Genomic DNA, 20,933 nt, shown 5'->3' with positions numbered 1-20,933 from the left:
TATACAATTCATGACTATGTGTTTGATTCAGAATTAAAAACTCTTCTTCTGACAGGAAAGACACTACAGATTAACAAAAAAAGAAAAAACAACACCATACTGTGTATCAACAAAAAGCTTAAAGCTTCCCTAAATGTCAACAGAAGACACACAGAATGTTATTCTACATGTTTTGTTTGTTCTTATGATATAAAATGGAGTCTATTTTCACCATGCATACAGTACATAGTGGCAAAAGTGCAAAACATTACAACTTCAAAAATTGTAATAACCAGCCGGATTACAACATAGAAGGTTTTCAGCTAGAGGAATCTGGTTTTAGGAACTGCATGAGACAGAGGGAACATTTAATCTTTGAAAATATGCAGGGGATGTATATTTTTAGTCTGGCACTTAAAGAAGAAGTGGCTTAAGACATTGTTAAAAAAGTAAACTTAGGTCAGCTAGATAGCAGCACAAGTGTCTGGGTTCAGTGCCTATCTCTCAGTGCAACTGCTCTTGCTGTCTTATTAGTGAAGCCCTCCACAATGAATCAGTGATCAGTACTGTGGAATTTCAAGGCTTTTCAGCACTTCCTAAAAGTGAATCCAAAATGCTTCTCTTGATTAGCAGATTTGTTTTCTTTACTTTTAAAGATGCAATTCAGATTGCCTAAAATGTTGTTGAGGTAGGGGGTGGGGTGTAGCTTAATGAAAAAAAAAACTGTCAATTTCTTTTTTTAACAATAGAAGATTTCTGTTGCCATTTAGATAAGAATATTTATCATTATCTGGACAACCTTTCCAACATAAAATACACCAGCATCTTTTTAACATGTTTTTCTGGAAGCACTACAGGGAGGGGGTTGGTAACTAGACATGTTCATGAAGGAATATTTTGTGCTGGCTAAAAAAAATGAGGCTTTATGTGTAAATCACAAAACATACTCAGCTAATTTCTCCCAGAATAAAACTGAACTAAACAGAGAAAGGCATTAAATTCTTTCAAGTGATTTAATGCTATATAAGAAGTGTTGTTATAAGCTATTATGTACATTTAAAGCAGTCGGGAGTGTCTGACTCTTGACTGACTCGTCACGCAATAAATTCTTTTGCTATAATTTTTATATTGTTATTAACTACACAAGCACGGTGGACTTTAAAAAGACGCTCCATTATTACTCACCAAACTGCAAGCTTTCCAGACTCCAAAACCGAGTCATTTCCCTCCGAGCCACCATTTCAGACACAGAAGAATGATTTTACTCCAGAGAAGACTGATCTATTATTTTCTGTCGATATGAATAAGCGTATCCTGTGGTCTGTACTAAAATAGATGCTTGCATCCTTCACCCACAGCAACATTACTTAGTGTCTCGTAATACATGTTTCAGCCTGGAATCTGCTCAACAAATGACAGCTCACAGCTCAGCACAGGGCTGGTAGGAGCCAAGACAGTTTCACAGCTCTGGCGGGGCTCCATTAGGGAGGGCTTTGTGAAAGTCTGTGCAGCACACTTGCACAGTATAAGGGGTTACTCAGCTGTTGGCAAAGCTAAGGTTTACATTCCACTGAAGTAAGTTTCTACAATCCTTGTAATTTACTATAGTGTTTACTTTAGATTAACATTTCTATTTGAATTTTTAGTACATTAAATACATTTTAAACAAGGTTTCAAATATGACTCTAAAATACTTTTTGAAAATCTTTGCAACAATGTTGGAAATCAACTGTAATTTAATTAATATATTTTTCTCCCCATGGCACACGCAAAAGGAAAAAATAATGTTTATAAAGCACAAAAGAAAACCAAACACTAAATTTCTATATAAAGCACAAGATGACAGAAGACCTTCCAGTCCATTCAGGTTTATCTATATTTGTGCAGATTTGCTGCAAGAGGCAAAAATAAATGTGGTGCACATAATATTACAGTCAGACAGAAATTATGCCAAGCGGCAGTTTTTAAAAGAGGTGCAGTTATTAAAATAAACAAGGCCTGAGCAAGAGATCTTTAGCAGCACTGAAGCAAAAGAAGAGGAAAAAAATGTAGCGTCAGTTGAGACCCTTTAATGAGTGTCTCAAACTCCCCAGGCACCGAACCCCTGACGACCCACAGGATCCCCTGCCGGGTTCACACTGTTCAACGCCCACACGGCAGCTGAATACCAATTACAATCTACATACTGCACTGCAATATTCTTATTGCTTTGTTTACAAGAGCAGCCTCTCAGCAAACATCTAAAGAGACTACTGGCAGACAAGAATGAGGCGAGGTTTACTTAAACCACTAAAGTGGCACTGCTCTCTTTTTATCTTGGAAGAGATACCTAGAGCATCATAAATAAAAACAAAAAACTCGGTATACAGTACTCCTTTTGTTTCGCTCCAGAGATACTATCGGGAAAGTTTATACTGCAGCATTTTCAGACAAAATACACTAAGGAAGCTTTGTTTTTTTATCACCTACATTCTGTTTATAAGGGACTGCAAAGCTCTGCTTTACAGCAAACCTGGCAGCTTAACAACCAGCTATGAAGCAAAATGCATGTTAAACTGTGCCATTTTTATATAGTGTACTGTTAACATGGAGTTAAATATACATATTTAAAAAATATGCATTCACCAGTTTTCCAAAGCTGCTGTTTTCAGAGTCAGACAGAGTAAAAGTCTAGCCCAGGACTACTGGTAGGAAGCTAGGGACCACTCTGGACATGACGCTGGAGCATCACAGAACACGCACCCATATCCATTCACTTTGAGACACTTTATAGTTACTAACTGACCAATTTTACACATCTTTGGAATGTATAATTAAATGGCAGATCCTGGAAAAACCCAATTGGTCATAGAGAAAGAGAAAAAATAATTATTTTTATATAGAGCTTTTCTTTCTACTCTTTCCACTCATAGACAGAGGGGAGCCACTTCAACCAACACCAACGTGTAGCACCCTCCAGGATTATGCTACTGCAGCCATTTTGCACCATTACACTCACCACACATTAGCTATTTAGTGCTGAAGGGGTGAGAGAAATAGCTAATTAGATCATGGGGATGATTAGAGGGCCAGAATGACCAGGTTGTGATTAGCAATTTAGCCAGGACATCAGGATAAACCTTACGCGAACCAGCTGCTGTGGCGCTGATGTCCGAGATTCGATTCCCGCAAGTGGAAGCAAAAGTGCATATATCTGATGAACCCCAATTACTGTGAAACATGTGTTGTGTACGCTTTGTATTATTTGGTAGGTACTATATAGCAAATAATATTTTAATATGAAACATTATAATCTCAATTATTAGTTGAAAGCCCAGTAGAAAACAAAAAGTCTCATTTTACTAGGACTCATACATTTAGAGAATGTACTGATATATAGTATGTGTGTTATATGACATAAATCAGTATTCAAAGTCTTAAGAGATTGCAGAAATATTTTAAATTAAATTTCCACAATTAAATAAACACTTTAGTGTGATGAACCAAGTCAAAACTCTTTCTTTTTATGTGTAGTAGATAGATTTCAATTATGAGACTAATAAAAAAGAAATAATGCATTACAATATACTATTTACTTGTACTACTTAATATTATAAAATATAAATAAGTAAACAAACAAACAAGCAATGGTGTCATTGTAACGTGACACAAGTATTGTGATAATAACATGGATTAACGTCAGTTAATTCAAATTCCTAGTAACCACTCCACAACTGTGGTGGTTCTCGAAGTTTAAAACAGATGTGATGATGTACTACTGAAAATTAAAAGTATCGTAACAATTGTTTTACTTTATTTAACTGCCAATTAACTATGATTTCTTTTAAAGAAAACAGGAGACTTGATGCATGCACCATATGACCCCAAATTAATTGACTTGGGATGGCACTGGAGGGACCATTATCAACAGCAGCTATCTGAAGAATATGAAATGTACTTGTTTTGCAATCTATTCCATCTGTGTATGACTTTTGGAAATTATGCATTACTGAGTATATACTGGATACTTCCTCTAACAATTATTCATCAGTGAGAAAGACTTATTGAACGCCTTGTGTAATGTGAATATTAAGTAAGATATCTTTGGGTGACAGCATTCAATGTTCACTCTACCATAAGAAAGCACAGGAAGATTGTCTTCCGAGACTTCATGGGAATCTTTTGCTATTCTTGAAAACACAAATAATAGAGATGTACTTAGAACTGCTTTGTATTTGGGTCTAGATCCATCCAATGAGTACTCTGCTTTTAAAAATATAATTTCAATCCTAAAATTAACTAAAATCTCTATTTGTGCAAACCACTTTGTATTTCAACACACTTCTGAAGTCGAAATGAGTTGCCCTTCATCCACTTCTGCTTTGAACATTTTCAGTTTCTTTCTTCCTTCAGTTTCCTTCTCCATAAAAATGCCCCAACTCCATGTACTTCTCTTTGTCAAACAAGACATCTTGGTTCCTTTTTAACAAAACACGGCCACTTATTATGTAAGTATTAGATTTAGCCAGACTCTTATCATGCTTTATCATCAGCCCACGTCTCTCTCCTTAAGAACTAGATTGTAAGTTCCAATTCATCAAAGATAATTGCATAATAAGGTGGGTATACATTACGTTGAAGCATCTACAAACTCTGGAACTACAAAAGCTATGGAAGAGCTATAGTGACTAATTCTTTTGCCATTTGTATTTTTGTCACTATGTATATATAGTTAAAATATGTAAATTGTGTTAATAATGCATTGCCACCCTTGGAAATATTTATCTGAGATAAGGTTTCTGATTAAATCAACTGCTTGTGATATGTATGAAGCCAAATAGTAAATCTGTGACCGTGAGGAGCAGAATAATGAAATACCAATGCACAGACACTCCACATTTGAACAGAAAGCTCTTTGTCCACATTAATGACAGGCTGGACTGGTCTTGGAACCCAGAGGAACTTTATAAGAAGGGGCAGAGCAGGCTCTTTTTTCTTAGGAGATTGTGTCCCTTTAATGTGAGAAGTGACATCCTTCACATATTCTACAACTCTGTGATGGTCAGTGTGATTTTTCTTAGACTGTGGTGTGGCTGGGCTGGTAATATCATTCAGGAGAGGCCCACCAAATCAACAAGTTAATTAAAAGGGCAGGCACAGTTATAGGACACACTCTGGACCCCCTGGAGGTCGTAGCAAACACAGAATTAAAACAAAACTGAGTGCCATTATGAACAATTCTGCACATATAACTTTTCTGACACTCTAACTATGAGGACTTTCAGAAAACAAATTATTCAGCACAAGTGTATCAAGAAATGTACTGGGGATCCTTTATACCAACAGCAATATGCCTGCATAATGCCTCACTGAGATAGCTAAGTCTGAACTTTTTCTTTCTGGTGTGTGTTCAGACCAAAGTATAGCTGTCTGTCTGTCTATTTCAAGAGCTTCTGTAAAAAGCCAAATTTCCCCTTGGGGACAAATATAGCTCTGATATCTATCTATTACAAATCTGCTTGATCATTTTATTTACATCCTGGCACTTCTATAGACTTTTGAAGCATTTTTGAAAATAATGTGGGCAAACAGCTAATTGTACAAACTAAGAAAATACAGACAATATATCCAACAAACTGTCTAGAAAAAGAAATTCTGCATCAATGAACTTATGCTAAAATAAGAAACATCATCTGTCAGTTTACTTTTCAATATTAACTATATCCCTGATAAGGTTGCAGGAACACAAAACTGTTTATTCAGTACTGTATATGCGAGTCAGAAAAGTGCCATATGATAACTGATTAAACTGAACTCACCATTAGAAGCTCTCATTTGCCTTCGACGTCCAACTCGATCCAAACCAATAGGGGTATCTTGAGAAAATGTGAAAGGGCGAAATCTGGCTGATATGGCTTTGTAAGGTGGAACCTGGTGCGATGGAGGTGGTGGTCTTTGAACTGGTTGCTGAGGGAAGAATACAAACATATATAATGTACATACATACACCTAGTATTTATTAATAAGATAATTTGCGTCAGTATGTAATAAGAGCAGCAGTGACTCTGCTAGACCAGAACACATTGAACTAGGGTATCTTGTGTTTTTTCTGTCTGATAGAGGAGATTGTTTAAGAATAAACAACCCTGAACATTTCTCAGAAATCTATAAATATCAGGAAAATTCCTAATGAGTGAATACTAGCAATGTAAAGGCGATACATTAAATAGGTGATTGCTCCAAACCTGGTAACTATGAATATAATATGATTCAGAGATAAAATTATTGAGCATGTACTAAAGATGAGACAAGAGAATCAATTATCCTTCACATGTGACACTACTTGGAGGCTTTGGATGCACTGATACATAACGTCCTAGAGGTTTTCAATTGGATTTAGGTCTGGAAAATGTGCAGGCCTGTCAACGTGATCAATGCCTTCGTCATTCAGGAAGTGCCTACACACCCTTACCACAGGAAGACAAACATTGTCCTGCACCAGGAAGAAGCTAGTGACCACTGCACCAGCGTAAGGTCTGACAATTACTCTGAGGATTTCAACCTCGTACCTAACAGCAGTCAGGGTACCCTTGTCTAGCATGTGGAGGTCTGTGCCACCCTCCAAGGATATGCCTCCCCATACCATCACTGCCCCACTGCCAAACCGGTCAAGCTGGATGATGTTCCTGGCTTACATAATGTTCACCATGGCATTTCCAGACTCTTTCACATCAGTATGAACCTGCTATCATCTGTGAAGAGTACAGGACCCCAATTGTGTATTCTCTGATGAATACCAATCAAGCTGCATGGTGGTAGGCCTATGAGCACAGGTCCCTCTAGAGGACGTTGGGCCCTCATGCCACCCTCATTGAGTCTATTTCTGATAATCTGGTCAGAAACATGCACAACAGGAGCCAGCTGGAGGTCATTTTGTAGGGTTATGGCATTGCTCTTCCTGGTCCTTCCTGCACAAAGGAGCAATTACTGGTCCTGCTGCTGGGTTGATACTCTTCTACAGCCTTGTCCAGCTCTCTTTGTGCAACGGCCCGTGTCCTGGTATCTCCTCTATGCTCTTGAGACTGTGCTGGAAGACTTGGCAAACCTTCTTGCAATGACACATATGGGTGTGCCATCCTGGAGGAGCTGGACTACCTGTGCAACCTGAATCTACTGCAGGCTACCGCTTCATGCTTACAGTAGTGACAAGGACACTAGCAAAACACAGAACTAGAGAAGAATCAGTGAGCAAGGATAAGGAGAAAGATATTGGTATGTACCACCACCTGCAGAACCATTCCTTTTTGGGAGTGTCTTGCTGTTGCCTCTCCAATGCATCTGTTGTCACTTTCATTTGCACCAACGCAGGTTATGTTAATTCACAGTCACTTATGCTTCCTAACTGGGCACATTCATACCCTTGAAGCTTAACTGATCTAGTGCTAGAATGTGATGATTTAAGTGTTCCCTTAATTTTCTGAGCAGTGTATATGCCTTAATATCAGAAAATGATATGATAAGGTACTCCACGGGAGGTTACTCATCAAAATGTAAGAGACAGTGATTACAATGTGTTAACAAGGTCAAAAGCCTCACTTGGGTCAAAGCATTTTAAAATTTATAACGTATCACAAATAAAGGCAAAAATCTTTAAACTTAGTAAAAAACATGGGAAAAAATAATTAATGAAAGGTTAGAAGCCCAAAAATAAGAAGAAGCGATGAATAGAAACTGTCAGAAAGCCTGAAAGAATGTTATTGCATGGTGTGTACAAAACAAATGAAGTTATACTTAAGTTGTAGAATGCACTTATTATGTAATAGTAGTATAAAACATTTGGAATATTATAAATGTCTTTATAGTTTTTACAGAAATTTAAGAAAAAGGAGGAATATATTTAGAAGCTATTAGTGTAACATCTTTGATTTTGTCCAGCCAATCGTATAATATGGTAATTCTGTAACATGAGCAGAGCCTGATATAGGCTTGGGGGGTCAGATAACATAAAAAAATGTCTTTTTTTTTTTTTAGTATCACAACTGTACCACTACATATTTACAAGAAGAAGTCACACCTTGCTCACATTTAAATTATGAAAAAAACAGAAACTCTGTTAATGATATTTAAATGACAGAAAAATTAACTTTTTACATTATTTTTAAAAATTTGCTTGTCTATGTATTGTAATTTGTGAGAAAATAAGCACTTATCTTAACAAGTTAGAATATGTACACATAGTGTAACCCTCTGGTGTGTTGTGAATGTTGCAGAGTTTTCTGTTATTCATTTGCATCATCAAAGACACAGTTCTCACATTTTGTTTTTTTTTAAATACTTTGTAACAGAGTGGAGTGTGACACACCACTATGCCGCTTTTTGAGCATGGAAGCACACGAAGGCAGACATTGTCAGAGGTGGCTATCGGATCTATAAAAAAACTAAAATACTGTACGCAAAATGTACGGACAATCTGAAATAACTTCTCTCAAGCTAAATCTGAAACAATAAACTAATTTGTAACTGAAACTATTAGAAAATGTACAATTGTTTTTGAGGATACGCAATGTGCGATTAATGTGCAGATTATTTGTATTTATTGATCCATCCATCCATCCATCCATCCATCCTCTAAACTTGCTTATCCAGGCCAAGGGGCAGCTGGAGTCTGTCCCAGGAAACAGAAGGCACAGGCAGTGAATACACACACACAATTCAGCATTATCAATTCACCTCACCTCCATATCTGTGGACTGTGAGAGGAAACTGAGTAAACCCCCCTGAGGATCCACATGTAAAATCCATGACTGGAGCACCCCTGGACTCCTTAATACGAGGCAGCAGCGCTACTACTGTGTCACCATGTCGCATATTTGTTGCTTTGTAATGTATTTATATTAACACTGACCTTAAAAATGTAGTAGAAAATACCATGTATTTGAGACTATTTTATTAACATTGTACATATGTTGAGGAATGTGGGGGCCAGGCCTATCTGGCCATCCCTTAAACTCTGCCTATGGGTAATAACTGTATAGATTTATTTATATCCAATAATTCTATTCCACCAATGTGTAAAGCACCTTAACCTTAATAAAAGTTCATAGGGGACCAAGCCTACCCAGCAGCAATGGGCACAAAGCAGTAGGGGTATCAGTCTCTTATAGGGCGCATTCAGTCCAATTTAGAATTGTTAATGGGATTTGAGAGGGAAAACTAGAGAATTTAATAAAATGGAGACCTTGGAAGACCACATAAGCTCCAAAACAGGCATCCATTCATTCATATATTCAATTTCCACCCCACTATCAAGCATAGAGCCAGAGCTTGAAATGAGAATCAGCCATGGAAGGTGTGCCATTTTACAGTAGGACACACACATTGACAATAGATCAATCCTAATTAAAAGTATACTACACATTTTTGGGACCGGAGAGGAATAAAAATTCAAAAATCCATGCAGACGCAGGGAGAATATTTAAGGTCCCACTCAGGGAGAGCCCTCATCCAGGATCTTAACATAAGCCTCTGGAACTGGGAGACAGCAGCACCAACCACTCCTGGCAAACCATTTGGTTTTATGATTTTCAGTTAGAGTTGGGCTGCAATCTTAGCTGTAGCCACTGAGATGCAACAAAGCAATGCAGCATGGAAAGTACAGTGAAAAACACATCCTGTGCTTCTTTAAGAAATTGATTGTAGTTGTGTACACAGACACAGTAAGTGACTCCCTCTGATGGGCTTGACTGGCTCATTTCTTCTATACTTTTAAAGGACCAGAAACAACCAGAGTATCTTTTATATTACAGTGTATGATTTAACATCTGTGGGATTCAGTTGCATTTTTCCAAGTAATTGTTACAAGAAAAGAATACCAAGCAAATGGCATATGAATGCTATCACAGTAGTGACAGAGAACCTGCAGCACACATACGTTCCAAGAACATCAGAAACAATGGTGATGCTGTCTCAGGAGTTATATGTTCGGAATGTTAATTCCTTTTAATTGTGACGTGAGATGACGAAGTTTAGAAGTAATCCTAATCTATCATTCATTGTCCTCTTTAAAAAGTGTTATAAATCTAGTGCATAAGCTCAAGTCCTTCTGACATAAAGAGGATGCACCGTAGTAACATACACATGGTAGTGTTACAGTATTTATAAAGAAGACTGATTCTACAACTAAAGTTGTTTCTGAGTTATGTGTCATGGATAATAAAAGACATGATGAATTTTCTCCATAAAGAAATGTTTCATTTTATTTACAATGGACTGTTTAAAATAATTCATTCGTATGCAGTTTCAATAACAATCTACTTGCTCTGCATGTCAAGTCCCCCAAACCACAACTGTGAATGACACACAGAGAAAGCTATTAAGCAGAAAACCATGCTGCAGTTTGTTCACAAGACATACTGGTATATACTTCTCAAGTTAAGCATCAGGTGTTTATTTATAGCTCTTTAGAATTGAAAACTTCAAGATTGTATAATAATGGGGCTTATCCTTGTTTTGTGATTATTAACAAGCTCTGGTTTACTGTTGACTAACAATAAAAATGGAATTAGTCTGAGGGAAGAAAAAAGCAATCCCTCTTGTTCTGAGAAACTGAGAAATGTTACTTGTGCAAAGAACTTGATTGGCAATGATTAAATGTGCTTTTAGAAACAGGATTTCATTTAAAACCGGAAAATGTCATAAAAATGTAGTGCTGGTAGTACAGTACTTTAAAATAAGTCAGTGCTCCAAAGATAGCATGCTGTCTTTATAACATTTCTGAGGTTAAGAACACTGATGTTAACACCCGCATACCACCATACCACTAGAGGAATGGTCATTCCACCAAGCCACAACACACAAGCTTGTGGGAAATTAAAAAATCAAAGTCAGCTTTTAGCATTCTCAAACTTTCTGCCATACTTAAAGCCATGCCTTAGGGGAAAAAAAATCATCAAAAATCATTAATAGAAAAAGGAAAAGAATGCAGCTGGTTGCAAAGCAGAAGCAAGAAGATGAAACGGACAGGCAAAGGAAGAGTCTTCACGAAATCTTACTTGTGCCAGAAGAGCTTCCATTTCACCAGTCTTGGGACGAGAGTACAAGTCAATTCCACCAATGACAGAGATTGGCCTTCGTTTTCGGCTCTTCTGATTAAGCACTTGTTGATTGTGTCTCTGTGAGGGCACATTTCAAAGACTTTTCTTCTCCATCCATGCATTCCATGTCTTGGGACTCCACTGCAATACTGTGTTCAGGTATGGAAAACTTTCTGACAGTTAACTGACCGTAGTCTGAAAGAGGCCTGGGTCGAGTCTTGTTTTTGCTGGATCCCCATCGTCTGGGAGTCACCTTCTGTCCATCTGTGTTCTCTGCTTCAAGTGACTGTGACTTTCTCCACTCTTCCTCCGCAGTGACCTTGTTAAATGTGAACAAGTCCATATACTTTTAAATACAAACTGCATTATGAACATTAAAAAGCAAAACAGTCTCTAACAAGTGTTGCTTCATTCTAAAAAAGTTAGAATGCCACAGAGCCAAACTTTACTTAAGCAGCAAATATCTAATTGCTGATGACACTAAAATGGGTTCAATCTTATTATTTGAAAATACACAAAAAAAAAATCTAAATATGATGCATAAATAATAGAATACTACAAAAGTAATTTTCAAAATTACAAATAAGTCTCTGATTTGGACCAGATTAATCCAGTCGTAGGTCATGTGCATTATGGTCACAAGACAGGAATCCACACAACAAACAAAAGACACACTAACAACTAGAGATGCCAAATGACCAAACGGCTTGTCGTTGGGCAGTAGCAGAAAACACAAAACATGGAGAGAACATACAAATGTTACACTGAAGACTCTTAACACCTAAAATCCTGGGGTCCAAATGTCAAACAGACTGTAATATTACTGGAATTGAAACCACAGTGTCTTTTTAAAAAATATACTAGAGAAAGTAACTCATTTTATTTAAAAACATTAATGCGACCTTACCAACAACCACAAAAAAAAATAAATACACAGAATGTATTTTTACAAGTACCCTTGGACCAAGAAACAGTTTATAGGAAGCTTAACGTCACAGACATATAAGGCAGCACAATGAAAAAATAATATTGTTCCTATGGAAAAAGAGCACTTCCACATCTGACTCTTATTATTTACATTTTGCTTCAATTATGAATAATAATACAAATAATTAAGATCCACGAATCCTACATTACCTCACCTGGTTTCGTTTGTAAATTACCTGGACGCTATGTAGGTAAACAACAGTGGATTAATTAATTATAAATAGAAAATGAGAGAACAAGCACACTTTTGTGATGGCTTTACATGAAATGAAAGTAACCTTTTCACTTCTTAGCTGCACATACTGGTTTGCTTTGTTTCCATATGGCTCAGTACAGCTTGTCACGCATGTATGTCAGTGGATCACACACAGGGCTCTTCTAAGGTATGTGGTTTCACGGCGGTTGAGAGGGGGAGCTGTTGCTATTCATGTCCTCTCCTCTTCTTCCCACAGCACCGAGAAGACCCCCAGTGAGGGTACCTGACTCCGCCCCCTCTGGTTTCCCAGCTGTAAATCATAGGGTCGGCGGAAGGGGGCATCAGTCTGAGAGCAGAGCATGACACAGACAGAATTGCTGCCTGTGTGCCATTGGGCACTTGTATTTTTTGTTAAGACTCAAAGAAGTAGATGGGGACAACCAGGTTGGTACCCCAACATTACTCTGTCTGGGACCTGTAATTCTTCACTTGTCCACAAGTTTATTGTGCAGTGATGTTTCTATTTACTGATGTTAACAAAAATCTGCACAGTAATACCACAGACTCACAAATTCACAGACCGGAGTTAGAACTCAAGCATGGTTACTGGATAGATGCTGCATGATTTCTCCATGTGTACATGAGATTTACCCACATACTCCAGAATCTTAACACATTCCAAAGAGATGCAGGTTAGGGTTACTGAAACTGCAAATAGGCCCTATATGAGTAGGTGTATACTTTTTATGCAAAAGGTAGGTTTGTGCAGTCCTCTACCAAAACAAGCAGGTGTGGAAACTTAATGAATAAAATGAATAATGGTGTGTGGCATGGTGGCACTGCCACCTCACTGATTCAGAATTCTGTCTTCAAACACATGTTCTTCTTTTATCCTGATGTTTCAAAACACTAAACTTAAAAGAAGTGGTGAGGCAGCCTTCTGCTGTTATACACGTAAAATCTGGAATAGCTTACCAACAGAAATTCGCCAGGCTAATACAGTGAAGCAGTTTAAAAAACTGCTAAACACACATCATTTTAACATGGCTTTCTCATAGCTTCATTTTAGTTTAATCCTGATATTCTGTATATGCATTTAATTATCATTCATGGTGGCTCCGAAATCCGTACTAACCGGATCTGTTCTCTGCTGTTCTTTTTCCGGTTTTCTGTGGTGGTGATCTGTGCTGCCGCCACCACCCAATCAAAGCACCTTGATGTCCCTACATTGATGGATTGAAGGTCATAAGTCCACATGACCATCTTCATTAAGTTCTTCCATGTGAAGCCTGAAAACCATAAGGACTGATTGAGATCATTTATGTTAGGAAGAATGCCTAGTGGGGGTTGGGCGGTCTCTTGGCCTAGTTCACAAAAATATGATCCATAATGCTGCTACTTTGATAACAGCAAAGCAACAGAGAGAGAGAGAAAAAAAATGAAAGGCCTCGGTGGACGAAAAAACAGTGATAACAGCTTCACTGTTATCTTGCTGGAGCAAAGGTGCTGCACACTCAAGTTATAACGCCTGTTTAGTAACGGAGTGTTTGGCTGTGATAATTATTTTATTTTATGTTTAGGTACTAAATGTTGCAGTTCATTCCCCCTAGTTTCTACTGGGAAAAAAATCAAGGCCTTTTACTGTTATACAGTAGCCACTGAAATCCTCTGAATGATATAACATAATTTAAAAAAATCAAACAAAATGAAACACCACTGTCAAAATTCTCTATAAGCTATTCATTCTGTCATATCCTTTAATATAGGAAGTAAAGAGTAATGAGAGTAACCCAGAGTGTGATCTTTAGTGCTTTAAAAGTTTTTCTGTTCAAGCACCAGACGAGAACACCTTTAATGAAAAAGGTAAAGCAGCTGGACTACATATTACATGGCAAACTGGTTCTCTGAGTGGCAGGGTAAGGCTTTCTGCTTCACTGATTACTTTGTTCTTCCAGCTATAAAGATTTTTAAATGGTATCTCCTGTCATTCACAAAGGAAAATGCATTAAATGCTTGACATTCTCTTGCTTATTCAATGCAACTCTTAAGCAATAAATCCACAAGTTCAGATAGATTGTGTATCCATATTTTTGCCAATGATAAGTGTCATCAACTTATCGAGGGGTACCGTAAAGCTACTGGTGAGTTTTTAACAGAGGAAAATACTATTAAATGTTACTGTCACCCTGGACCTGACATGGAAGACCAATATAGACTCCATAATAAAAAGGACATAGCAGTAGATGTACGTCTGATGTATAGCTAAGAGAGTTCAATTGATCACAAGAGTTGCTGATTCAGTTCCACATGGAAATCGTTGAGTCTGTTTTCAGCTCATCCATCATAGTGTGGTTTGGATCAGCAACTAAACAAGATAAGAATAAACTACAACGAATAATCAGGTCTGCTGAAAAGATCACTGGCACCAGTGTTCACACCTTACAGGACCTGTACAATTCCAGAGGCATGAAGCAGACAGGGAAAATCATCACCAACCCCTCACATCCTGGTCACAACCCTTTGGAACATCTGTTATTTGCCAGGATTTATGGACTAAACTACGCCAAAAACTGAGCAGATATTAGAGCAATTTGTTTCCACAGGCCATCAAGCTCACAAATGGTTAATTCAGCTGTACTTGCTAAGTATGGGCACCCTCTCAATATCTAACTATACTTAAGAATATTATGAATATTTCTATATTGAGGTATTTCCTGAACTTTCTTGCACTTTGTATGCACATGTTTACATTGTGTGTCTTGTATGTATCTCAGGTATAGACATCAATTGTGTGTCTGTCTGTCAAATTCCCCGTATGACTACATACTTGGCCAATAAATGTGATTCTGATTATGTTACTTGTTCAGATGGCAAAGAATTCAAAAAGGCAATAATCAAACATATTTACAGTTTTTCCACTGTAAAGTCAGTTAATATAAGTCAGCTCTTCTGCTCTTCAAAATATTTTCAACCTGAATCCCGAGATATACACTGCTAAGGCAGAGGAACTACTTGAAAGTTAACTGACAGTGACTCAGTTTATATGGATATATGCTTGCTGGCATTTGAGTCAGAGCTCTGTGGTTTGCCAAAACTCAACCGGTGTGCTTATCCTTAAAAGATTTGTTCCTGTTAATCTAAGAGTCATGCAAGCGTATTCCACAACACAATAACATTATAATAAGAACACTTAAATCTGCCACTGTTGTCTCTCATTATTCCTATAAAACTGCAACTATGTTAAAATGGTTTATCTTAAATTGTTTACAGACTTTTTAAAAAATCTGAGTCAATGATGAGCTCATCTTGTGCACATATATGGTTCACTGTGTTTGTTGCCAGTGTATTTACCTGATATCTCCTGAATCTAAACTTTTGAATCCCCATCACCTGGGCTTCGATGCTAGAATGAGTCCCACAGAAGATTTATAACATACATAATATTCTGCTAACCTGCAGAATTCAATTTAGGATTGAAGAAGGGCAAATTCTTTGAAAAATTTTTTTCTTTTCTTGAAGTAAAAAGCAGTGAAAATGAATGAGGTTTTCACTATTTAGGCACTTGTCACGAGTCAAACAAGTACAATACACTAGGTACTGTGACTTTCTGAAAAGAGTTTTAACTTTGTATGTTGCCATGGATGTAAAAGAAGGCAGAGCTCACATTATGCTCATCTCCTGTTTTTGTAATCTCAAGAGTAAACACAGGTCGTGTTACTGCTGATGACAAAAAAAAAAAAAAGTATTGTAACAGAGGGCGAGCAGCCCATGACTTTTCAGTATCAAGTGTAAATAAAGTATGAACATAAATGTTTTTAAGTTTATGAGTTACCTATAAAAATCTACTGGGTAAATGAACAAGGCACATCCTATTATTAGAATGATGCCATTGTCTTAAAAGCACCATGTGGTGTATTTTTTTTTTTTTTTTAATCAGGTCAATAAATTATGGTGGGAAAAAATATGCAAAATAAAAAGTAGTCATTCCCCTAATGGATTGGTAAGAGTAGCTCATAAGTGAATTTAATAATCACTGTCAAAAGTTATTTTCGAACCCGCTTAATTCAGATCAGGGTCATGGGTGTAGTTCTGGAACATATTCTAGCAAACATAGGTAACAAGGCAGGAACAAACCCTAGACAGGGTGCCAATTCATCACAGGGCGAACGCTCACACACACCAAACACACGCTAAGCCCAACTATTCACCTAACCTGCATGTCTTTGGACAGTGGGAGGAAATTGGAGCACCTGGTGGAAACCCACACAGACAAGAGGAGAATATGAAAACTCCAGAAAGGAAGGACCAACAATGTGAACCCTGGTCTCCTTACCGCGATGCAGCAGCACTTAAAACTGTGCCATCCCAGAACTAAATATAATTTAAAAAAACGAAATGCCCCCATTCACTGTGTCACTTACTTATGCACAGACATATACTTATCTAAAGTTGCCATTCACCTACCAAATATATACATCTTTGACGATAGTTACTCATTTGGGAATTGAACCTTGGTCCCTTAAGTTCCAAGGCATTAGTGCTAACCACCTTGTTATCAAGGTCACTAATAGATCACTGCTGATAGAACTGATATCAACCAGTCCAAACCAGGCTGCAAAATGCCAAGTATTTCCACATCCATCTTTACATTATGTCCATCCCTCCACTTTTGAATTGCTTAACTTTGACCATGCATTACAAAATGTATTTTGCATTAGCAACCACTGCCTAAGAAACATTTACTTAAGTTCATATCAACATCCTTTAATATTACAGGATAATAAAATTATTAATTAAAATGGGAATGATTTGCAAATACAATATCAGAAGCAGCAGTGCTCAGTGTTGTACCATTAGGTCTAGCAGTGACAAGAGATGTTGTGATTTAAAAGTAATGTTAAAACTGCTAAATGTTTAAGTGAAGAATGTGGAGCAGCAGTGCAATTTCTTGATTTTGAGGAATGACCAAGTAAATCTCTAAAGCAAAGACCCTGTCCTGCTCCAGGATAAGAACAAAAATTAGAAAATAAAAAAACACCACAATAGAAATGCTTAGATCTTTAATAAAACAGCTTAAAAAAAGTGAGTGCACTATGATATTAACTGACTTGGTCACATGGTAATCAAGGGGTCAGGACTAAACTGCAACGTGATGCTTTACAGTTAAAATGCTAAAGCACTGAGCCACAGGGGGGGGGACCTGCATGAGGTAAACACGTGCTCCTTATGTCAATCTCAGATGACTTTGTAACTATCAACAATAATGACTTAATGACTTCTTTTCATAGAGTTGGAGTGGATGAAAGTCAATAAGTGAAAAAAAATCTGGCTCATTCAGCTGCTAGCAAACCAAAACAGATAAACTGAGTAACATGACCTTCATGCTATTGAACAGTCTTACGTTCTTTGGACTACACGACAGCAGATGGCAGTGTTGTCTTCAATCTGGGCAGGTAAAATGTGATTGAGCTCTCTGTGGATATGTGAACAATTCTTTTGGTTTTTTTTTTTTTACATTTCTTAAATTAACAAGACCAGAATGATCATAATGATCATAACACTGTAACTGTGGATATATAGGAAATTTTTTATTTTTATAGAATCTCAATAGATTTTTATATATTTTTTATTATAATCACACTTACTATAGACGGGATGCTTCCATTTTTGCTAATAATATAAGAAATGCCAACTTTCAGCATTGCATTTTCTGGAAAATTCAGTGCTGTTACAAAGTGCTCAAGTAGGAGATGAACACATTCTAGAGAATATAATTCTTTTGTGCAAGATTTACTAAACATGCACCTTAGCCTTAGCTGCCTTTTATCAAACTCCACACTTGCAACAGAAAATGGGGTCTTGGACAGGAAATTTGGCATGTAAATATGAAAGTAAATATGTGTGAAAGAAATTAACGTGCATGACGTAAATTGGCTTCTTCTCGAGTAACAAAAAGAAAGTGTATTCAACATCAAATGAAAAGTAATATAGTATGAGGTTTTATGTTCAAGTAGGTTAACAGCATACAGCAGGGGTAGACAATCTTTGTTTTGAATGGTCACAGCGGCCTCAGGCTTACTAATCAACTTACTAATTAGAAACTAATTTTTTGGTTTATGGAAAGATTTTAGCAAAAGGCTGCAGCACAGCATAATATAAAAAAAGTGAAGGAGTCTGAATATTTTCTGAATCCAAAGAATGGTAGTATTTCATCTGAAATAAATGTGGATGTTAAGACAAATACATTTTAAAAATGAGCCAATTTTTTAAAAACTTTCTTGCATTTTCCTTGCAATGTCCAAACTTTATCCAACTATTAATTCATATATTTTAAAAAAGTAAAATTACACCTCAATGTTACAAAGTGCATGTGTATAAATATATTCTTACCAATTTAGACAGAGATCAGCCATAAATTACAATAGCTATATATGTAGTTAACTTACTGCACTTCACCATTGTGGGAAATTCAAAAATGCAATCTCCAGCTTTTCTTTTCTTTTCTGTGTATTTTCAAGCATTAGTCAGTAGAGGGAGACATAATAAAAGATGACAACTGTGGCACACAAAAAGAATGATGTCACTGACCTTCCGACTAGACCGCAGGACAATCACATCACTCTCAAAGAAATTCTAACTAGCAAAAATTAATTGTTTGTTGAGAATTCGTACTGCACATGGATTCTATGACAAACAAATAAACTGAAGTCATCACAATGTGAAAGTACTGGAAAGTCCAGTTGAAAAGCCAATTTTAATTTAAGGATTAAAAATGAACTCAAATCCTAGAATCTTACCTCCTCTTTCTTTTCTTCACACCCAGAACCCATGTTCAAGCTGAGCTGAGAATGACTGCTTATTCCACTGTCTTCATTTGCATCATCATAATAAACTGTATGTACTAAATCCTGAAAAGATACTGGACTTTTTCCAATCTTGGGGACATGTCCCTCGGCTTTCCCATCACTGTCCATTGAACTTAGTGATAATGTGCTGTGCCGATTGTGAGAGTGCAAAGTACTGTTACATTTGACTTTTTCAGTGCTCGGGCTTTGAGGTTTGGGAGCTGTTGGTCTTGATGGTGTGACAGACTGGTCTGCTTCAAAGATAAAATGAGAATCACTTTTAGGTTCGCAGCTGGATTCTGAAAAGAACACCTCATTATTATCACTGGAAGGGCTGAAAGGACTGAGTGGGCTATTGACATCTGGGCTAAGGCAGGGCTGAACCTCCTTGCCAGTGTCATCAGAAACCGGCAAATCTGACTGCAAAATGCTAACTTCATTTTGGAGATTTTCACTAGTTTGAGATTTCACTGGATTTCTGGTAGGAGAGAGGCAACGTTTCCGCTCTTGTTCACTGGAACAAGAGGCTCGTCTTGAATAGTCATCATGCAACCGACTATTTGGCCTCACCCTGCTTGTCTGATCATTTGGAAGAATTTCTTTTTTCTTGGCAGAATCTGTTACATTGCTAACCAGTTTAAACACTCGGTCAAAATCTTTTGCTCGGATTGGGCTTTTCCACCTTTTAGACCGTCTTTCTGAACCACTATTAATTTTATCCAAGTCCATGGATGAAGTGCTTACAGTTCTCTCTATTCTTTGGCTTTCATTTGTTGCTTTGAGTTCAGCAAGATTGGAGGTCGACTTCCGCTTAAAGGAGGTTTTCCTAAGAAAGTTAAGGTTATCAGTGCTTTTACTTCGTCGATAAACTACTTTAATGTTCTCCACCTCCTTCTTGGGGAGTTCGCAGATCTCAATTTCACCTGCAATAGGTGACAAGGACCTTTTGCAGTTAGTGTGGCCATCTCCTTTGTTTCCATCCAGCAAATTAATTCGTCCAGTTCCATATGCTCGACGAATACTCAGGGAGCGATGAGTATTCCTGAGGAAGGAATCATCTCTTTCTTCCACATCAGACCCATCTGATGTTAACCCATCCCCTGTGCCCTTCAAATCCGGTACAGTACCAGAGTATGAAAAATGACTGTTTTGTACCCTGAAACAAACACCATTGATAGCCTGCTTGTTAGCTAGGTTTCCTTCATTTAATACGTCCGAAGTCTCCTTATCCTGAATTCCTTGGAATACAGAAGACTTGAGCTTTTTGAAAGAGCCCATTTTCCTCAAGGAAGACAGTGCATTCCAAGTGGTGGAGGTGCCAGTCATGATGAGGGAACGTGGCCTCTCACAGTTGGAACTTGTTCGTTTCTGTGGTGTGGAGAAAAAACGCATGATCTTTGAGGGACTCAGTTTATTCTCCTGTTCATCAGAGTCACTGCAGTGAACACAATTTTCCAGCCCACTTTGGCCATTAAAATGAACTGGGCTTGGTTCAGTAGTCTCCATGGCTAAAAAAGTCTCTGCCGCTCCATTGGAGCTACCAGTAGAAAAGGATGCTATGCTTTCTCCATTCTCATAGACATGTTTGCCTCCTCTGTGCTCACACAGTTGTGACCCGCTGCTTTTTGCTGTTGCATCTGACGGCAGCACCTCCTCAGCGGCACCTTCTTTTCTTTCAGTCTCACATGAGGTACAAGGGGTCAGATCTTCAGTGGATTGCACTGCCTGCGACAAGGAAACAAAGGATGCATTTAGCAAATCGTCTTTCACACATTGGCTGTCACAAAGAGTGAATACAATTCTTTTGTACATGCCAAGAACATTATTAGCCCAACAATAAGCTCTCACGTGACT

General features: G+C 37.6%; 1 protein-coding gene across 1 annotated transcript in view; it reads right to left on the bottom strand.

Moving 5' to 3' along the window:
• LOC114650076 (uncharacterized) overlaps positions 1 to 20,933 on the bottom strand; it is a 208,809-nt gene that overhangs the window by 25,838 nt on the left and 162,038 nt on the right. Inside the window, 4 exon segments of the mRNA XM_028799516.2 lie at positions 5,778 to 5,925; positions 11,010 to 11,109; positions 11,111 to 11,370; positions 19,032 to 20,804. Coding sequence (XP_028655349.2) covers positions 5,778 to 5,925; positions 11,010 to 11,109; positions 11,111 to 11,370; positions 19,032 to 20,804 — 2,281 coding nt within the window.

The sequence above is a fragment of the Erpetoichthys calabaricus genome, chromosome 4, assembly GCF_900747795.2.
Source record: "Erpetoichthys calabaricus chromosome 4, fErpCal1.3, whole genome shotgun sequence".
In the NCBI taxonomy this organism is placed as follows: Eukaryota; Metazoa; Chordata; class Cladistia; order Polypteriformes; family Polypteridae; genus Erpetoichthys; species Erpetoichthys calabaricus.
Note: the sequence above shows the minus strand (reverse complement) of the source record. Positions and strands in the feature narration are given on the sequence as shown.